Source organism: Mauremys mutica, chromosome 3, assembly GCF_020497125.1.
Source record: "Mauremys mutica isolate MM-2020 ecotype Southern chromosome 3, ASM2049712v1, whole genome shotgun sequence".
Classification (NCBI taxonomy): domain Eukaryota; kingdom Metazoa; phylum Chordata; order Testudines; family Geoemydidae; genus Mauremys; species Mauremys mutica.
In genome coordinates this window covers 197,996,728-198,017,346 of record NC_059074.1, presented here as the reverse complement: position 1 = coordinate 198,017,346, position 20,619 = coordinate 197,996,728, and the positions used below count along the sequence as shown (strand labels likewise).

The following is a 20,619-nucleotide window of genomic DNA, read 5'->3' as shown; positions in this document are numbered from 1 at the left end:
AAATCCCCATTCTTTAGTGACTTGCTGTGTAGAGACATTATATTTATTCATCATCTATACTAAAGATTTAGGGCCCCAAACCTGCGAAGACTTGTGTGTGAGTAGCTGTCATTTACTTCATGCAATCAACCATGTCTCTGTGAAGATAGTGAATCTCTTTCCCTTTGATTTCAGTGGGAAAAGAGTTGATTTTTGACACTGTATTTAGGTGTCAATATGCGTTTCCAATTATCCTGGAATGAAATTGTCACAGCCTGTCAGACTGCGGGGAAAACACACCAGTTGTTGGGGCTCCATTTTGCAGAATCACTGTACAATTATTTCTCAATCTATTCTTTGTGAATCCTTGAACTGTGACTGACAACCATTAGCCAATCACAGTGAATAAATTTGTATAATCACTGTGATTACTGCTTAATAACTGTACTATGAACATGCAAATCTCTACTCTGGCTACTATAATCCATTGTCCATGATTGGCCCATGCACTCAAAATTTTCAAAATGCTTTGCTAGTAACAGAGATGGCCACTGCAATCTCTCACCCATTCACCTGAAGTAGTAAAACTACAAAGACTAAAGGAAAGAGAAGGGAAAAATACCAAAAAGTAAAAGAAAATGGTGTTATCGAACAATGAGTAGGGAAAGTATTTAAAACAATACAAAACACTCACCCCACCTTTTGTTTCCCTGCTGACACTCTCTTCACTCCTTGCAGGTGAGCAATACTCCTGTCAAACTAACTGCAATATATTTGTGTTCACACTGGTGGTGTGGTCAGAAGACCTGGCTGACAGTGGGGGACAGAGATGTGTATGCTTCTATACATTTGAAAGATGTTCATATTCTGCATTTGTGTAGCATCAGAACCTAGGAGAGAAGGCCTGTCTGCCTGCCCCCTCTCCTCAGTTCATTCCTTTAACGCTGCCCCGTTTGGGGGTTTTCAATTTTTTCATCTTTTGTTTAGAATTTAAATATTTAATTTAACATTTCTGTAGATGAACTTGATGGTGGTTCTTGTTAACTTGGAAATATATGATAGGTTAACGAGCCGCAAAGACCATTGAATTCATTCATCCTACATATGATTAACGCCTCAGTAAACAGGAAGTGTCCTCTATTACTTATTTAAATATTAAGGATGTGACAGCAAATGAGGTTTTGTGTGAATGTTGTATTTTTGCCAATAGATAGGATCTGGAATTTGTACATGAAGATAAATAGACATGCTCCTTCTGAGAGTGCTCCTCCGAAGCTTATTCCAAAGGAAAGGCACTATTGAAATAGAATGTACTACTGGTATCTAAATTGAATGGGGATGGAGGGATACGTGTGGTGGAATGAAGAATGCAGTATTTCCACCGTAATGTGCAAATCCCAGACACCATCTGCCTAAACAACAATTTAATTTAAAACAAAACTGCATTTACTGCCACAAATTTTTAAATGCATGCTGAAACTTAACTAACAGTTTTCCTCCTTAAACTAGATAGGACAGATATTCTATCCATCACAGTTCATCAAACTCCCTGCCTTTCTACAGGAACATTAAGTACTTATGTATGATTCATTCCAAAGTTAAATTTTGGCGTGGTGGGGCAAGAGGGAGTCCTTTGTCTTTGATTGCAGGTTACATGCTGTGATGTTTCCTTTATCATAGAATCATAGAATATCAGGAGGTGATCTAGTCCAACCCCCTGCTCAAAGCAGGATCAATCCCCAACTAAATCATCCCAGCCAGGGCTTTGTGAATCCTGACCTTAAAAACCCCTAAGGAAGGAGATTCCACCACCTCCCTAGGCAACCCATTCCAGTGCTTCACCACCCTCCTAGTAAAAAAGTTTTTCCTAATATCCAACCTAAACCTTCCCCACTGCAACTTGAGCTCATCACTGCTTGTTCTGTCATCTGGTACCATTGAAAACAGTCTAGATCCATCCTCTTTGGATGGTACTCTTTCAGGTAGTTGAAAGCAGCTATCAAATCCCCCCTCATTCTTCTTTTCTGCAGACTAAATAATCCCAGTTCCCTCAGCCTCTCCTCATAAATCATGTGCTCCAGCCCCCTAATCATTTTTGTTGCCCTCCACTGGACTCTTTCCAGTTTTTCTACATCCTTCTTGTAGTGTGGGGCCCAAAACTGGACACAGTACTCCAGATGAGGCCTCACCAATGCCGAATAGAGGGGAATGATCACATCCTTCAATGTGCTGGCAAGGCTCCTACTTATACAGCCCAAAATGCCATTAGCCTTCTTGGCAACAAGGGCACACTGTTGAGTTATATCCAGCTTCTCGTCCACTATAACCCCTAGGTCCTTTTCTGCAGAACTGCTGCCTAGCCACTCGATCCCTAGTCTGTAGCAGTGCATCAGACTAGGGACCAAGACCTGTTAGTTTTACAGAACAGGAATCTCTTTACAATGCTGAGAATTCTGACTGGAATCAGTCTCCAGAAAAACATAAAAAGCATTGCAACAGTGAAACAAAGTTGAGACTTTTGGTCCTTATGTCTTGTTTTTCTTGTTGTGATGGATGCAATATTTTTAAGGTCTTGACTGCCCGATATTCTCATTTGTAGGAGAAAATGAAATGTCAGGTGTCTGGACAGTTAAAGGAAGAATGTGATTCCTGCACACATGTCTTAATGTCAGGTTCTTGGAAGGGGAAGAATATTGAAAGATTCAACTGGAGTGTTTCCTAGTTGTTTTTTACTGCCAAAAGTGTGACATTCATACCAGTTTACAAGACCCATGTTTCACTGAGCCCTTATGTTGTTTGAATGGGTTGATGAAAGTGTGAATTTAGTTGACATTATAACTCTGTCTACATATTTGGATGTACAGCATTGGGACCGAAAAACATGGCACCCCTAAGGGGCAGATGAAACAAATGCTTTTTGTGTGGAACACTGCTTTTCTTTCAAATAAGTTAGCATATTGATCTCTGGCACTGCAGGACAGCTTTTCCATTTTTGCATGTATTGTAAATTTCCCCATATCCTTGATATGGTAAAACATTTTCTTAATATAACAAAAACTCACCAGTCAAAATGTGAAAGGAGAGGGATCTATTTTCCTTAGTATCAGAGGGGTAGCCATCTTAGTCTGTATCCACAAAAACAACAAGGAATCTGGTGCCACCTTAAAGACTAACAGATTTATTTGGGCATAAGCTTTCGTGGGTAAAAAACCCACTTCTTCAGATGCATGGAGGGAAAATTACAGATACAGGCATAAATATATGTTGGCACGTGAAGAGAAGGGAGTTACCTTACAAATGGAGAACCAGTCTTGACAAGGCCAATTCAGTCAGGGTGGATGTGGTCCACTCCCAATAATTGATGAGGAGGTGTCAATACCAAGAGAGGGAAAATTGCTTTTATAGTGAGCCAGCCAGTCCCAGTCCCTGTTCAAGCCCAAATTGATGGTGTTAAGTTTGGAAATGAATTGTAGTTCTGCAGTTTCTCTTTGAAGTCTGTTTTTGAAGGTTTTTTTTGGTTGAAGAATGGCCACTTTTAAATCTATTATTGAGTGTCCAGGTAGATTGAAGTTTTCTCCTACTGGCTTTTGTATGTTACCATTACTGATCTCTGATTTGTGTCCATTTATCCTTTTACATAGAGACTGTCCGGATTGGCCAATGTACATGGCAGAGGGACATTGCTGGCACATGATGGCATATATCACATTAGTAGATGTGCAAGTAAATGAGCCTCTGCTGGTGTGGCTGGTGTGGTTGGGTCCTACGATGGTGTCTGTAATTTTCACTCCATGCATCTGAAGAAGCTTATGCCCAAATAAATCTGTTAGTCTTTAAGGTGCCACCAGACTCCTCATTATTTTCCTTAGTGTGCACATAGTAATGTTAATTACCAACATGTAATAAGGATAGAATAACCCTCTTAGGCAATGGCTACTATAATATGAATTACTACAAACAAGCCAACTGATTACAATATCATATGAGTTCACTATTATATATACACAGTTAATAATGTGGGAGAATGGTATCCCAGACTGATTTATCCTTCTATCTATATTTTTTTTCGAGATGGCATTATCTGTCAAGTGATCATCTCCTGTCCTTTCAGGTCAACAAAGCTACAGCTGATGTTCATACATAAAAGCTGCTAACTAGTCCAACATAACCAAATGGTGGTAATGTAAATCAGCAAGAAAACACAGGTCAAAGTACACTCAGGACATTACTGGTGAATTTGTTAACTAAGGCTCTGTACACACTACAGCTTACATTAGTATAAATTATGTCACTGTGAGGTGTGAATAAGTTACACCAACCTAAGCACCAGTGTGGACAGCACTATGTCAGCTGGAGAGCTTCTCCCACCAACATAGCTACTGCCGCTTGTGGGGGCTGGAGTAATTAAGTTGATGGGAGAGCTCTCTCCCTTCGGCTTAGCGTATCTGCACTACAGCGCTCCAATTAAGCTTTTTGTGTGACCTTGGGCAAGTCACATTTTGAAACATGGGCACTTAAAATCCACAATGAGACACCTAAATAGTCGCCTGAGTTTCAGAGGTGCTAACCACTCACAGCTCTTGTTGGCTTGACTCCACTGATCCAGCACCTCTAAAGGATAAGAGCATGGATTTAGGTACACCTACACTGGAAAATCCTTCTGTCTCCCATTCCGCTAAGTACCTTGCTGAATTGGGGTAACTATGCCTCAGTTTCTCAGTCTGTAAAATGAAGATATTACTTCACAGAATAGCTAATAATAATAATTGGAGATGTACCTATCTCCTAGAACTGGAAGGGACCTCAAAAGGTCATTGAGTTCAGCTCCCTGGCTTCACTAGCAGGACTAAGTACTAATTTTGCCCCAGATCCCTAAGTGGTCCCTTCAAGGATTGAACTCACAACTCTGGGTTTAGCAGGCCAATGCTCAAACCACTGAGCTATCCCTCCCCCCTTTAAGTAGTTTGTGTCTATACGTCTTGAGATCCCTGGATGGAAAGTACTAAGTAAGTACAAAATGTTTAGTAGTAATTATGTTGGAGGCCCTTAAAATGGATGCATTGATTACAAATCTTCAGTTCATTAATGTGCTTAATGGTGTTTTTATTATAGACTGCCTCCTTAAGTCACGTCTTGACTGGCATCTTTGTTCTGACACTGCTTCTCTTTTAGGGATTCCACCACCACTCATAGCAGCAGCTAGTGGCTCCTGTGGTGGGGCACTTGTTTCTCCTTGACATCTATCTCAGTCAAGCTCTCCCAGTTTTACCCCAAACTTATTTTTTCCTTCCCCTCATGCACTCCCCCTATATTTGCTTTCCTGGCTGTTACGTTAGAGGATAATGTTATTGTAGTATTTTTATTAGTGAACATATGTTTACTATATTGGGCCCTTCTGTTGAAATCAGTGGAAGTTTTGCCATTGACTGAATTGCAAACAGGGTTGGGCTCATTCTGAACTATTGTATAATGTTCCAAGCAGCTTAGACTAAAAAGAGAAATAAAATTAATAGTATAATTAATATAATATCACAATATTTTCTTGTTTCTAAATACTATAGAGACTTTATATTAACTGTAATTTACAAACATAAAACCCATATTTACCATACCATTTCATTTAAAACAATTTTTTGTCCAATTTAATTAACTTGCCTCCTGGATAAGTTATACCTTTAACAAGATACATCTTGAGGTACAGTGGACTCCACTGAAGGTGGCCATAGATATGGAATGTTCAGGCAATCTAGTAGTTGCCCAAGCAAAAGTCAGCTTCTTGAAACAAATCCACTTCTTGCACTTATTCTTCCGCTATATAGAAAGTTGTTGTTTCTGAGCCTTTCCCCCTATGTGGTTATATCCCCTTTCTCTGCCTGATGTCTCCCTTTGCTGTCCGGGTTCCCTAAATTGCTGACTTCCCCTGCTTGGTGTGCTCTGATGAGTCTTGTCTTCTGCATTCATTAATTATTGCTCCAGCTTCTGACTTGACTCAGTTAAATCCCTTACAGCATTGGTAAATAGCTCTCTTTGGTACCCACTTGTCACTATCATTATCCCAGTAAGTTCCAGGCACAGCAAAGTGACAGTGGCATTGTGGTAACATCTCATATGAAGGTTCTTTTAATATAAGGTTATAGGTAAAATTCTCATTTCAGTTACCACCTGTGTAACACCATGGAGTTCAGTGGAGTTGTGTGAAGGAGGAGAATTGGATTCTATATGTTAAAATCTAGCCTGTTTCGGACAATCTCAGTTTTAATTGTGGTTTTGGTCCGTTCATTTTCTCATCTTTTCTCATCTTCTGAATCATTTTGGGCTGGTCAATGGGAATTAAAATGATCAATGTTAGGAAATAATTTTTGTTTAGTAGTCAGCTTCTGTTGTTCACTCTGATGCTGATGAACTTCCGAGACATGCTTTGCCAGTTTGTCTAACCGGGATCATTTCTTTTTCAGTTTCCATATGGCCCCTTTCCCCTAAGGAGTTCTGTAGTGAACACTAGTTCTGATTGCACTACGAGTGTGTTATAAACTTGCCAAAACAACTCCCTGCTGCCCCTCCTTCTGACTACATCTGATATAATCATTAAAGCATCCATTTATATTAATTTATATTCAGTCCTAACGTTCATGTGGGAAAACAGTATTGCGTGACAGACACAACACCTACCAGTAACTTTTCTAATTACATCTTGTGAACTTCCTGATGAAGACAAATGTAAATCTGGGAAAGAAACTGAAAAGCAAGAGTTGGGGGAAAATAATGTGTAGCTTTTTAAAATATATTATATATCGTCACTGGTTATGTTGTTTATACAGTGAGTTCCAGCTCATCCAGACTTCAATATACAAGGTCAGAAAAGAAGTCTGAGTCCTTCCCCTGAGTTTTGTGTTGTTTTGCTGTTGTGTTTGATTACCTTACCATTTTTTATTACCATCTGCATTGCGAGGCTAGATCTGCTGAGGTTTTTGTTTTTTGTTTTTTTTTTAAACAGCATCCCATGGCACCTTTAATTCTGCATTTTCTGTGGTTTTGCTTCATTTGCAGCTTTAAGAGATTTTCTGTAAATACATTTATCCTACATTGTACATCAGTAGATTGTCTAGTGTTTGCTGTATAATTTTAACCACTTAATTCCAAAGAGCAGATAAAGTTTTAGCATACAGCTACTGTAAAAAGAATTCATGAGTGAAATGTTAAATTTGTATTGTTCTTTACATCAGGCCACTGATGACAGTATTTTATAGGTGTTTTTTAAACTTCATTGTTTTAATACACTTTCAAAAGCCTGAAAACAAAATTCCATTACAAAATGATTTTGCCTTTGTGTCTTCTCTTAAGCAGCGATTTTCAATCAATAATAAAATAAAGTTTACTTCCTTGTTGTGCACTCCATCACATTGATCTGTTAGCACTGAGAAGAGGTTTTTCTTAGTTAACTACTTCTCCAGGAACGTTAAGAAAAAAAAATACTGTCTCTTTTGGGTCCTAAATTATACAGGTTGTGATGGGATTGCCAATATTTTTAAATGAAAAATAGAGGGGCGATACTTTAAAAAAAAATACTGGTTTTTATTGTGCTTTATATGTTCAAAGTTTTGTACAGACATTAACTATTTAAAGTATAGAGTCAAATCTGAATTCATGACATGAAAATTAGTTCATGGCTATAGAGGAAGGCGACATGTTTAGGTCATTTCAACAGTCATGCTGATAACCAAAACATTGCCTTGTCTACAAACTACTTATTCCATCTCAGAGACGGGACAGTCCTGTGATGTCTACCTGGAAATTCAGATTGGTTGGACTGAAACATTTAGTAATTTTTTAACAACTTTGGCAAATCATTTCTGTTGAAACAAACAAACAAAAAACGAAGTGTAAGTAGATGTCTTTATGCCAGAATCCAGGTCCAACATGCAGCTTACATTTCTGAGAGAGGTTCCACCCTTTTGACTCTTGTATGCTTTCTTGTCACATACAGCTGACAATTTGATCTGTAGGACTTTCTTCATCCATATGATAATTTGGGGATTATGGGTCTGAATTATAATACCTAGCTCTTACTTAGCACCATAGATTGCCAAGTGCTTTACAAAGGCAGTTGGTATCATTATGTGCATTGTTTCCTTAATTCTGTAGTAGGAAGCCAACTGGAGGTGCCTAAGGAAGGTTCTGTGCAGAAGCTCACCAGTGAAGCAGAGAAAGAGACAGAATAGCTTTCAGAATAACACTGTTCGCCTTATTCTAATGAAGCTTTTGTTCAATGTTAGAAGAAAGTGACTCTGTGATAATTAATCTTTGCCACATGATACAAATTAGATCAGATTTAATCCTAATTATCTGGATTTTTACAATTAGTTGTATACAAGGATTCTAGGAGAGAAAGAGTGGTGAATGGTTAATATTTTCCAAACGAATGAAACAAATCTGTTCCAGAATTGCAGATCAGTTATAGATCAAACTGATCATACAGCTGAAATGTCTTAAACCAATATGTTGGAGTCTTCATCTTTTTATAAAAAAAAGTAATATGGCAGTATGCCAATATTATCATGTACATTTCTTCCTCCATCTCTATACAATAACAGTATATCTTTGGCCATCGTTTTTCCCTCCTGACTTGTCACCATTATCTGTAATTTTGATTAAGTTATGCTAATAATGCTTACTTCACTCTAGCTTGCATTGCCAGTCAGCACACTCCTAGAGAAAATGAAATATCTCATATAAATCTTCTATGCATGCCCTGTACATGATTTTTGAATTAAAATAGCTAAGACGTGTTTTAACAGCAACTGAAGTATCACATTCAAATTTGCCAAGCCACTCCTGTCTTTGCCAGATATTTTATATTATGCAGTCAGTGTGTTCTCATTTTGGCAGTCGGTTTCATTGCATATATTTTTTGCAATGAGAATTATCACACTTTATTTTTAATCTTACAGGATTTTTTTTTTTACTAAAGATAGACCTACATCTAATTGTAAAATGATGTTTTGCATTATTCACATTTTCCACTCAGCATGATGATTTTAATGCAGCAGTAGTAATTGTTCAAATAATTCTTTGATGTTATATATAAAAAGAAAGCACACCTAGAAATTATACAAAATTTGCAGTTTCCGTTTATCCTAACGATGGTTATCCAGAGAGAGAGCAAGTGTATGTGAGAATGATTCTGTAAGCAAGTGGTGAGGGCACCCTGCTGGGAGGTGGGAGACCCTGGAGTCCAATCACCCTCCTCCAACCACTTCTCTATTATTTAGCCACAGTGGAACAGCTTCAGTAGGAGTGAATTGGGGAACCCCATATCAGAATATCCCATAGTTCAGTGGTTAGAACACTCTCCTGACAGGCATCACACCCCTGTTCACATCTCTGCTTTCCCTCTGGTAGAGACAGGGGAATTGAACCACAGTGTCTCACATCCCAGGCAAGAGATCTAACCGCTGGGCTAAAAGTGATATGGTTAGCACACAGCCCACTTCCTCCACCGGCTGGATTCTGGATGGTACCCGATCTGATAGGTGACCTCTGAGCATTCCTAACTGGATCACGTCCTGCTTGTGCCTTGGGGAGCCAAATGCTTATCTTCTCTGGTTTGTGAATCACTGTTGGTTTTAGGTGAGAGAGATGCGTCCAGATGCCCAGAGAGATGCAGGAATGTGCACACCCAGAAGCTGAAACATAGGCGCCTAGGGAACTTTTACTTTGGCAACTTGGGCACCAAGTGAATTTAGGTGCCTTTGTGAATCGGGGCATAATACTGGAAAGGATTAATAATTCAGAATAGTATTTTATCTTGATAGTTGATGAAGCATTAATGTTGTAAAGACTTTTTTATTTTAACAAAAAATATATGAGGTCACAAGATATATTGGTTTTACTGATCCTTGGATTGGGAAAAGGTGGGAGTTCCTCAATTAAAAAACATTAATATGAATGCTGGAAACATCTGAAGTGTTTTCCCACTCCCCATAGGTTATAAATTTAAGTTTTTATATTAGCATCTCAGTCAACTGACTGGAGGTTTTAAACACATTTCAAATGACATTTTTAGGTTATCTAGGGAGTAGGGAGCCTTGGATTATAAGCGACTATAATTGGTAATGACCTCTCTGCATATTAAGCAGTGTGGGGCTGTTGTCTGGCTTGTTGGAAAATGTGTGCACCCATTTAAGGGCTAGAGAGCCAGGGAGTGACTTTCTGCTGCAGTTGGAGTCCAGGTCAGCATGGGGACACTAGGTGATCGGAAAAGGAGGGACTATATACGTCCATGCTGGTTCAGGAAAAGCCAATCCCTCTTTTACCTGGACTAGGTGAAACAGCTCCCACCTATAGAATTGGTGAAATACAGGTTTTGTCCCCACAGCGGGCTAGGGGGGCTTAGCTGGGGCGAACGTCAAACAGGATTTAGGCTATGATGTTACAGCTCATTTTGTAAATGTGGGGCGGATGTCCAGTGCAGGTACTCTGTAGAGAAGGGATACAGTGACCAGATACAATGGACTGGTAAAGGATTTAAAGGAAATACTCTTTAAAGGAGCATAAACGGGGGTTTCAAGGCTCCTATGACTAGTACAGGAGGGAGCCAATACCCCCTCCTGTATAGACCCCCAATGATCTTCATTCAAGTACGGGGGCTGGTGAGGTCCCAGCAGCGGTTTGGCTGGGGACCTGGATGGGTAAGGGGGAGGACTGACAGAAGCCCCCCTCAGATATATATTGAAAGGATTATAGAATTACCTGCAGTTTTATCTGCCGGTTATGCCCAGACATTTAAGAATAAAGTTGCAACCTAATTAAACTAAATCCAGTGTCCCCTGTCCTTTTTCCAACATAGCTGGACAATGGAGCAGTAATTACCCAGTATTATGATAAGTAGCACACAACTTGCTTATGGCTGGAGGCCTTTATGACACACATTTTATAGATATTGTTTTGAATGAGACAAGTGCAGAATATTTCAGTAGAAATGTTACAAAACAGAATTCTGGAATTCTCTCTCACTGATTAGTATAAAACTCTTCAGAATGACGTGCTGGAAATTTAAGGGCATATGTTCAGGATGGATTAAAAGGAATCATTTATACAATTTTATCGGGGCTGTGTGAATACTAACACAGGCATAAAGCACATCAAAGAGAGCAATCGAATTTCTAAAATGCAATAAGGGCTCAGTCTTGCAAGGATATTAAGTGCCCTCAACTTGATTTAACTTCATTGATGATGTGGGCATTCAGCACCTTATGGAGATGTTCAACACCATGAGTACCAAGTCCATACTCTATACAACCCTTCTGAATACACAGTGTATCCTAACAGGGAAGTAATCTTCCAATCAGGGTTTCAAGAGTTCCCCAAGCTCTTGTATCTGGCTTCAAGGGGTTGAACGATGAACAGTCAGTGGCTCTGCACAGTGACACATCCATCCAATCTAGCCCTGCCATGCCACCATATGACACCATGCGGGAAGCTCCGAGAACTGCACAGAGAATAGAATGTCTACATCTCTCGTGCAAGTTCTTGAAATCCTATTCATCTCATTGCATAGAACAGTGCCACCAAACCTGCTATCCCTGAGACCCTTAAACTTTTAACTGGTTACATCTGAACGCAACAACTGCATAGTACATATATAATACGTTTTTACTTTGTGTGCATAAATATGCATACACCCACAGCCTTTATATTTTGGCTTATTCTGCTTTTATTTATTTATTTTTGTGTTAACATCACATCTGAACCTATATAGGAAACATTTCACCAGCAATGGTGGCTCTGCAGTTTTCTTTTGATGGGACTTTGACACTGCTGCTGACTTAATGGCACATGGCAACTACTTCTTTGATTCAGTTAATGTTTCCCTTATTTTATACTGTGCTTTCCTGTACTCTGTTCGCTAATCACAATGTGATTTCTTTGATTGCTTGTTGAGTTGGCAAAACTGCTTTGCCTGTATTTTTACTACTCTGCTACTGCTGAGATTCTTATTGCTGACTCTTGGGGGCAATAAGATCCATGAACTGTACTAGTTTTCTTGCATACTTAGCTGCTATTGCAATCTTCTGTAATTATGATTTAATTAACTTTTGAGTATTGCACAAATGTAAAAAAGTGCCAAAACAAGATAGCTATTGTAATTTTTAAATTAATGAACATTACTTCTTGGGATTTTATGTTATGCAGGTACTGAGTAGTCCAGTGAGATTGAATGGTCTATATAATATAAGAGAAATCAGATGTGAGCAGTAGAGGGGAGTTTGATGAGCTATGGTTAATCGACTTTGTTTTTGTAACTTGTGGCCTAGAGCCTTGGCTAGATGTTCCTTCTACTCTTTTTATAAATAGCAGTAATAACATTTTGAAATATGCTTTGCTTTTTCTACTTCATTTTCTTTCCCACTCAACAGCTGGCTGACTGAATATTAAGTGTTGTTGGTCAAGCATGTTTTATTATGCAGAAATATTATTGTACACCTGTACACATGTGTAATAAATATACATACCCTCATGGGTATGTATGCATACGCACACTGTACACATTAAATCTGCAGTAAATATCTGTCTGTATCCACATACCCATATGAATATATATCATACTAGTTAACATTTAATCAATGTGTTTTGTTTTTGTAGTGGATGGCTGTATACACAGAGCTGCTGGACCCTGCCTAGTTGCTGAATGTCGCAACTTGTGTGGCTGTGAGACTGGACAAGCTAAAATTACTTGTGGATATGACCTGCCTGCCAAATGTAAGTCAACTTCTTCACACACTTTTTTTTTAAATCAGACAAACTTTTCACATGCTTTCCCCCCACCCAAGAAGTCTAATTCAACTAGTTATTCGTTTAGAAAATTAGCAGTGATTTCATTAAGCATGTTTTGTGACAATCTCTTCCTCTCCCACCCTTGCAACAATGTAAACTTTTAAAAATAATTATTTCAGCTGTACTACGTAATGGAAATAAATGTGTTCTACAAACACAATGCATGTTTTATCTTATATATTTTACAAGGTATAGTGTACTGTTATATATATGGTAGGTAGTCTGAGGATCTGAAATAACTTAGACTAGGAACAAAGTGTACATTATCATATTTAAGTTCCATGGAGACAGTTTTTGGAAATGATGCAGATTTCATATTCGTCACGCAGATTTCTTGATTGTGAATACATTGAGAGCTGAGGAGATCAAAGTGATGTATTGTGTTTTCAGCTGCTGTGTAGAGGCTGATTGGCAATTACTGTGAAGGCATCTGTCACACTTTAGCTTTCAGTGGAATGCAATTTTCAGTGCTGGAATGTTTTTGCACTTTGAATGTGGGATTGTTAAAATTCCCATTCTGTTTAAAAAGGTAGAAGGTTATTTGATTGACCTTGTTACATAGAGGTTGAGCCAAACTTGGAAAAATAAACATCAGGGTATTAATGGTGTGTTATGATAAGATTCAATATTATTTAAGATCCTATAAAATGTATAAATGCAGAAAGTATTATCGATTTGGGATCTTACAGAGATGTGTATTATTAAGAGAGGTGCTTATATGTGAATTTCAAGAAAGCACCATGAGGATCTTCTCGTGACACCTCAGGTTCTCAGTTATGCACACAGTCCAGTGCGAGGAGCGTGCTTTAGCAAAACATATTCAGATTTTCTCTTTGATTTTGTCATAGGCTGTTTTCCTGTAAAATCTAATTCACATTGCAGTTATTAAGACTTGACGTAGTGTTTCCGTGGTCCTGCTGGTGTACGTTAGACAAAAATGAAAATTTTGTTCCTGGTTGTTTTGTGATCGTCTCTGCTAAAACGGAATTACCTAATTAAAACAAAAACACAACAACACTACACACATGCCAACTTAGTAATTATTTAAGTGACAGAGATAACTATAAAATAGAAATCTTTGTTAAGGTTTACAGCCAGATTTTGCCGTCTGTAATTCATGAATCGTGAAAGGTGTGAATTCCACTGCATGGAAAGTGCTGAGCAGTACCCATAGGGGCATAGTTGTGTGGGGTTGTGTTTGGCCAAAAATACTGGGAAGGTTTGTATAGAAAGAGAGTCAGTTACAGATGTTACCTGTCCAGAAACAATCAGTCAACACTTCAAAATGTCAACTTGAGTTAATTATTCCAGAATTAGAAGTAGTGGCAAGACTATGTTTTAGGTCAAGTTTTCATTATATAATGCCACTATAAAGCCCTTAACCTCTTTCTAACCCTTTCTTTGCCCAATCCCCATTGAAATAAGATGATTTTATATAACATTACTACCAGCACTCATGCTAGGGTTTCACTAAATGCTACCCACAGCCCTCAATGGGTAGGGGAACTTGATGATAGGCCGACAGTGAAAGGGACAGTCCCAGCAACAAGGGAGGGAGACACTTGCTGAGGGACACCAGGTAGCTCCTCAGCCCCTGGAAATCTCTGGCACCCGCTGGCCAGCATTCCCCAGCTCGCAGGATTTAACTTAGGGCAGGGGCCATGTGGAGCCTCTTTCAACTCTGTTCCAGTAGCCCACCTGAACTATGGGTCAGGAAGGAATTTTTTCTCCCATGGCCAACTGGCAGAGGACAGGGAAGTGTTTTTCCTTCCTCATGGCACCTCCAAGCCACAGTGGCTTAAGTAGGAATGCACTTAGTACCTAGCTGAGGTACTTGGTTGAGCTGTCAATTCATCACAACTTGGGGATGGTTTCCAGTGTGGTTAAAAGCATAAAATGAATGGTTCCCAGAGGTAAATGACCTGGGAATTTGGTGATGGGCCTTGGGCTCATGGGATAGGTTTAGACTTTATGGTCCTCACAGGCTGAGGTCCCCACCCTTCTGCACCCTCTGTTCCCTCACAATGGGGATTTGTGTGGTAGGATTCAGAGCAAGCTGAGTCCTAGTGGGTAGGCAAAGGAGAGCCTACCTGGAGTTCCAGATTATATGGTGGAAGCCCTGTAACCTCTATGCTGGAATCAAGTAAATGCCTGGTATGACTGTATGGGTGATGGGCGGGTAGTGCCCCTCCCCTGTGTTTATGTTGTGGCCTGCTGCTTAAAATCCATCCAAGCGTCTGTCCTTATTTCCTCGCTGTGTCTGCATCAATGAAGATACACCCAAAAACCTTCATAGTTGTGGTTGATTTAGATCCCAGAATTTGGATGCTTATTCAGACTGTTTCAACATCTTAAATCTCATGAGAACAGGTTTCCACTGAATTTTGGGACTTCGAGAACTGGGGAGAGCAGAGGCCCAGAAACATTAAAAAACATTCAAACCTTTAAAAATAGTTTGGTTTGGTGTTAGATTTGGAAATGGGTAAAGTTTGGGAGTAGTTTTACATTTCCTTAATTGGTTTGCTCATGTTTAATTTTGATATTTATTTTTTTCTCATTAAAATATGTGGGAGGGATGAGACATAGAACTTACTCACCACTGGGTGCATAATTCCTTTCATATATTTTAATGAGAACAATTCAATATAAAATCAAAGCAACAAACACTACTGGAAAGAAAAGGGCTTTGTTTGTTTGAGGAGAAATGCATGACCGCTCCTGGTCAGTTTTACAACAACTGATGGGTTTTAATTCAAACCTGTTAGTTTTTGTGGAAGGAAGTCCGGCTTGAGATGTATAGTTTTTTATTTTAGGAGTGGTTAAAAATCACATACATACAATGATACCTGTAGCAATGTAGACAGAAAAGTACCAGTAAGTGTTCCACTTAATCACCTGTTGTTGCAATAGCAAACTGTCCAGAAATTGAAATGTCACAAAATGAGAGTTCTGCAACTGTATTTTTTACTTGCTCAAATAGCAACATGTCATGTGGAAAATATGCACCCAGTGACAAACAGACAGATCAGCAAGAAAACAAGGGTAGACAACATATGTGCAGAAGGGCAAAATTAGATTTTCTTGGGTTCTCTTAGATTTTCATTGAAATATGTTTTGACCAAGTGTCATTTACCCTTGTTCTTTGAGAAGCTATTTGTTAAAGGTTAATTTGTTACTTATCAATTGTAAAACATCCATTTGAGAATTGTTAACTATTCAGTACTGTGTTTTCATGGAGACAGAAGCCAGGAGCCATTGCATATTGTTAAGTCAATTTATGTCAGCTTTTAAATAAAAGTATAAAAATTTGATATTGGAAACTATTTCCTATCTGTCTTTTGTGTCAGGAACTATACCAAACAGGAGCCCTAAAGTCAGTCATCCAGTTACACAGTGATGATATTATCCTTATGTATCAGCAATTTGTTTGGAAGATATTACTACATGGATTATAACTTGCCTTGGCAGTATCACCATGGCTTTTGGTGTTTTTTAAATACTAACTATATTAAGTTACTAATAATTCACATGTTTTTAATCATTTTTTGTTGTTGCTTTGCTCCCTTACAGTACTTGGCTGAGTGATAATCCTAAATACATTTTTTTCAGTGTTCAGTACCATATTTTTCAACATGGATGTTACTATTATTCATTGATGCAACAGGACCCCAGATTGTTCTAGACATGTTACCTGCCCCAAGGATCTCACAGTCTATGGCCCTGTTACACAGTGCTCTTCTCACCTCTGGGTGATGCTTACTTCTGGTGATTGGTCCACCCGATTCAGCACCCCTTTTCTCCTCTTCCACTGTTTCTGCTCTCCTCCCGCTCACGGAGTCGCAGGACGGCTGCTTCGTGACTCGGCCCTCTGGTCAGGTCACACTCTGATTTCCCCTTCCGGGGGAGTCTCATAAAATCCTTCTGCACTGGCAGTGTCAGGTCATTCTCACACCCACTGCCCTGCTTAAGTCGCTCCTGCAGTGACTCAGGCAAATCTTCCTGTTCACTGCCCTTAGCAGTACCACTCTGCAGTGGATGGTAGAGGGACCAAGGCCTGCCCTCTACACTGGATTCCAGCCCAGGGCCCTACAGTGAGCAGTTAAGGTCTGCGGCTACATCCTCCTTACTGCTCTTGCCCCTGAACTAGTTCTTGTCGTGCTTCTCCAAGCTTTTCATTCTCCACCCCTCTCTCTTAGGTCTACTAGGTAACCCTTTCCTCCTAGGTTTCTATCCCTTTCCTATCTCCCCTTCCTTCTCCCTTATCTCAGGGAGAGAGACTACAGGCTTCCTCTACACTGTTACCAACCTCCTGGCTCTATAGAAGCACTGCCTGTTCCTTCACAGGTGAGCTTCCTCCTAATTAGTGTCCTTCACACAGCCTAAATCTCCCATTTGCAGTTTAATTGGCTGATTGGGCTCACCTGGCCAGTGTGAGGAGTACAGCCCATCACAGCCCTGATCCTGAAAAGACAGAGATCTTTAACTGAGAGTAGTCCGTTGAAGTCAACAGGGCTCTATACGGGCACAGCATTCTGCATGCTGTGGGATTGGGCCTAGCGTGAAAACTCAATGTTTTAGAAGATTTAGCATTCAAAACATTATGTTGAATATTGCTTTGCTAAATAGGGAACTCTGAAAAACACTTCCTGGAGATAATTTGACATTTGAAAGAGCGCGTGCTTTGTTATCAAATTTGTAGCTGGTAAATAGAAGGGTGTGATAAACTATACAGAAAAAAATGGATACATTTGAAATCTACTTCATTATGTATTGTATTATTACTTCATGTTTTGCCAAGTTTATCTTAAATAAGATGATGTCTTATTTTTCTTCACATAATGAGAAGTGAAAAGTAACATTTCTGGATGAGAGAGATCAAGATTTGTAGTTTAGACTGGCGTCTTCTTTTTTGTATGGTTAGAATATTGCAACTACTAGACTGTTTGAGAACATTAGGGTCAGAGAGCACCATATGAAATACATAACATGCAGGTAAAATATTGCATCCAAGTGATTTCACATGAAATAATGGAAAGTTCCCTCCTCTCTCTTCCTCCTCAAGTAGTCGTAATGTTGCACAAATTAAGGTGAACATACTTGTATTCTGGTAATGTTGGTTAAGAACACATTACAGAAAGCCACACAATATAGCAGAACAGCCTACATTAAGGTAGGGCTGAAATCATTTTCTACTTACCAGGCTAATTTAACAGTCAGTATACTTAGAGTAGAAGTTAGAAGCCAGATGGTGATTATACTATGCTGCAGAAGCCCACACAAGGCTACCCATACTCCATAAAATTCCAACCAACTTAGTTACTGAGTTCACATTTAGCTTTGTGTCATCTATTGTTACTTAACAAACACTTTAGATATTTTAAAAACACAAAGAATGTTTCATTAATGCCTATCTCAGGCTGATAGCTAACTTCTATACTTCATATGTTTATCCCTTTAAAAAGAAAAGTTCCCTCTAAGTATTGCACAACTGGTCTTAAAACACTGAGTAGTGTATTGATGTATTCATACTCTAATAACAGATGAACAGTATCTGTTTAAAAGATATGCAAACTCTTGTTTTGTGTGTCATTTGATTAATAGTCCCTGCCGGCTCTTCTGGCAGAAAATGGACTGAGATGTGAGTTCAGTTTGTAGCCAGAGCCGAGGGTGCGTAACAGCATCAAGGGCTGTTATCTGCTTGTAGAATTTATCATGAGGGGGGAGGTGGGACTATTACAACACATTTAAAATATTAGGGCATGACTCTACAAGGCATTTAATGCCCTTGATTCCCACTGAAGTCACACTGACAAAATGCTATCGATATTATGGGCACTTAGCACTCTGTGGGAGTAGGAAGCCCTAAGGATGGTCCTATATTATTGCTAATATTTTTTTTAATGACCAAATCTTTTAAGTTCTAATAATAAAAATAGAAACCCAGAAAAAGAGAATATTTTGTGGTTTCTAACACGAGACAAGCCATTCAGTGGCAAATGAAATCTTACAGGCTAGCTTTCATTGTAAATTCTATATTTTAACTAAGTGCTAGATTCTTTTCATGTGATATATAACTGAGCAGGAACGTATTGTATTTGTAGATTTCATTTCGGTGACTTACTTTGATATTAAAACTTGGAAGCAAAAAGACATCCTTATTCAAATTAAATATACTACTAGAAATGTAGTGCTGCTGTTAATATATTTTCATATTGTTAATAAAGCTGCACTATTTAGAATAAATTTCCCTGCTCACTGTTTAAATTTAGTACAGTCCTTTAGGAAATGCCATATATAGCATTATCTTTTTGATCAATCCAAAACAGCAATGTAGATCAATCTGGAGTAATAATGTTAATGTCGTCTCTAAGGCAAATCCTGCTGTGAAATAAGTAGTTAGTAGTGACACTGGCATTAGCCGCAGTGGGAGTAATCAGCCTCTGGATTTGTTTAATCAAAGTTATCTGGAGATTTAAGTGTGCCACTACTATGTAGGCATAATAATTTTCTGTATTTAAAAGATGAACATTTGAGGGGGACCAGTGTTAGGTAAGACCACAAAATAGTGCATATTTGCTTTCAGATCACTTACAGAATTAGAATAAAAAGGTTAATTACACAGATTTGCAGTGGTGGAGCTGCAGTAGAGTACTTCCAAACTGGTCTACAGGAAAATTTAATTTTTGCGCACACCCACACTATGCAAGCTACTGTAATCGAGCAAAAAAACCTCCCATTTGTCTAAAATGAATTTATATTCACTAGTCTTTAATCTTCGTTGATTCAAAAATACTTGTTTTAATCATTTCACATGATTTTTCACTTCATAGTGTGAGCATGCCATAAAGAAACTGTTGTCAATATGGCTATGTAGGGGTGCAAAACCTCTCATGTGTGCCTCCTGTCAGCTGGGTGTGCTGCTGCAATTTCCTGTTTCTCCTGGTGCCCCCTATAGGTTGTTGTTCAGTCCTCCAGCTAAGTCACACAGTCAATAGTGGATGAACCCCTTGTGGGGTAACAACGGTCCAACAGGGCCAATCACCAGGGGCGGCTCCAGGCCCCAGCACGCCAAGTGCGTGCTTGGGGCGGCAAGCCGCGGGGGGTGCTCTGCCGGTCGCCGGGAGGGCGGCAGGCGGCTCCGGTGGACCTCCCGCAGGCGTGCCTGTGGAGGGTTCGCTGGTCCCGCGGCTTTGGTGGAGCATCCGCAGGGACACCTGCGGGAGGTCCACCGGAACCGTGAGACCGGCGACCGGCAGAGCGCCCCCCGCGGTGTGCCGCCGTGCTTGGGGCGGCGAAATCGCTAGAGCCGCCCCTGCCAATCACTTTGCCCTTTGTAGTCTTTCGCCCTATCTCTGGGCTCAGTTCTCAGCCCCTTCTGGGCTAGCTTTAAGTCTGTCCCTGCCCTGTTATAGAGCTTTCTCCCTTGAGACTCTGTTCCTCACTGATTCTCACTGCCCCAGCTCTCCAGCCAGGTCATCTCTTTAGTTCAATCCCCCTCCAGGGTAACAAAGTCCAACAAATGGGTGGCCCTCTCCTGGGTCTTCAGCCCCATCTCTGGGTCTGTTTAAATTCCAGCCCCTTTCTTGGGCTTTTAGTATAGAACCTTATCCCCTTCTTGGGGCTTAGACCACTTCCCCAGTAGCCGATGGGGGGACCCAGGCCCACCCACTACTCTGTGTCTCAACCTACAAACAGCAGTCATGCACTGCTCCCTTTAACTCCATCAGTTAGCTGCTATTGTATTCCCTGGGCTTCTTCCCACTGGGTCTCTTCCCTGTCACCTAGTACATTAGATCTACGCTCTCC

The 20,619-nt window shown here is 39.7% G+C and overlaps 1 protein-coding gene across 3 annotated transcripts in view; it reads left to right on the top strand.

Annotated features, from left to right (window-relative positions):
- Nucleotides 1–20,619, top strand: part of MACROD2 (mono-ADP ribosylhydrolase 2) — a 1,343,640-nt gene that overhangs the window by 455,812 nt on the left and 867,209 nt on the right. For all 3 annotated transcript variants that reach the window (XM_045009265.1, XM_045009263.1, XM_045009264.1), the window contains exon 5: nt 12,622–12,738. In XM_045009265.1, coding sequence (XP_044865200.1) covers nt 12,622–12,738 — 117 coding nt within the window. The remainder of the gene's footprint in view (nt 1–12,621; nt 12,739–20,619) is intronic.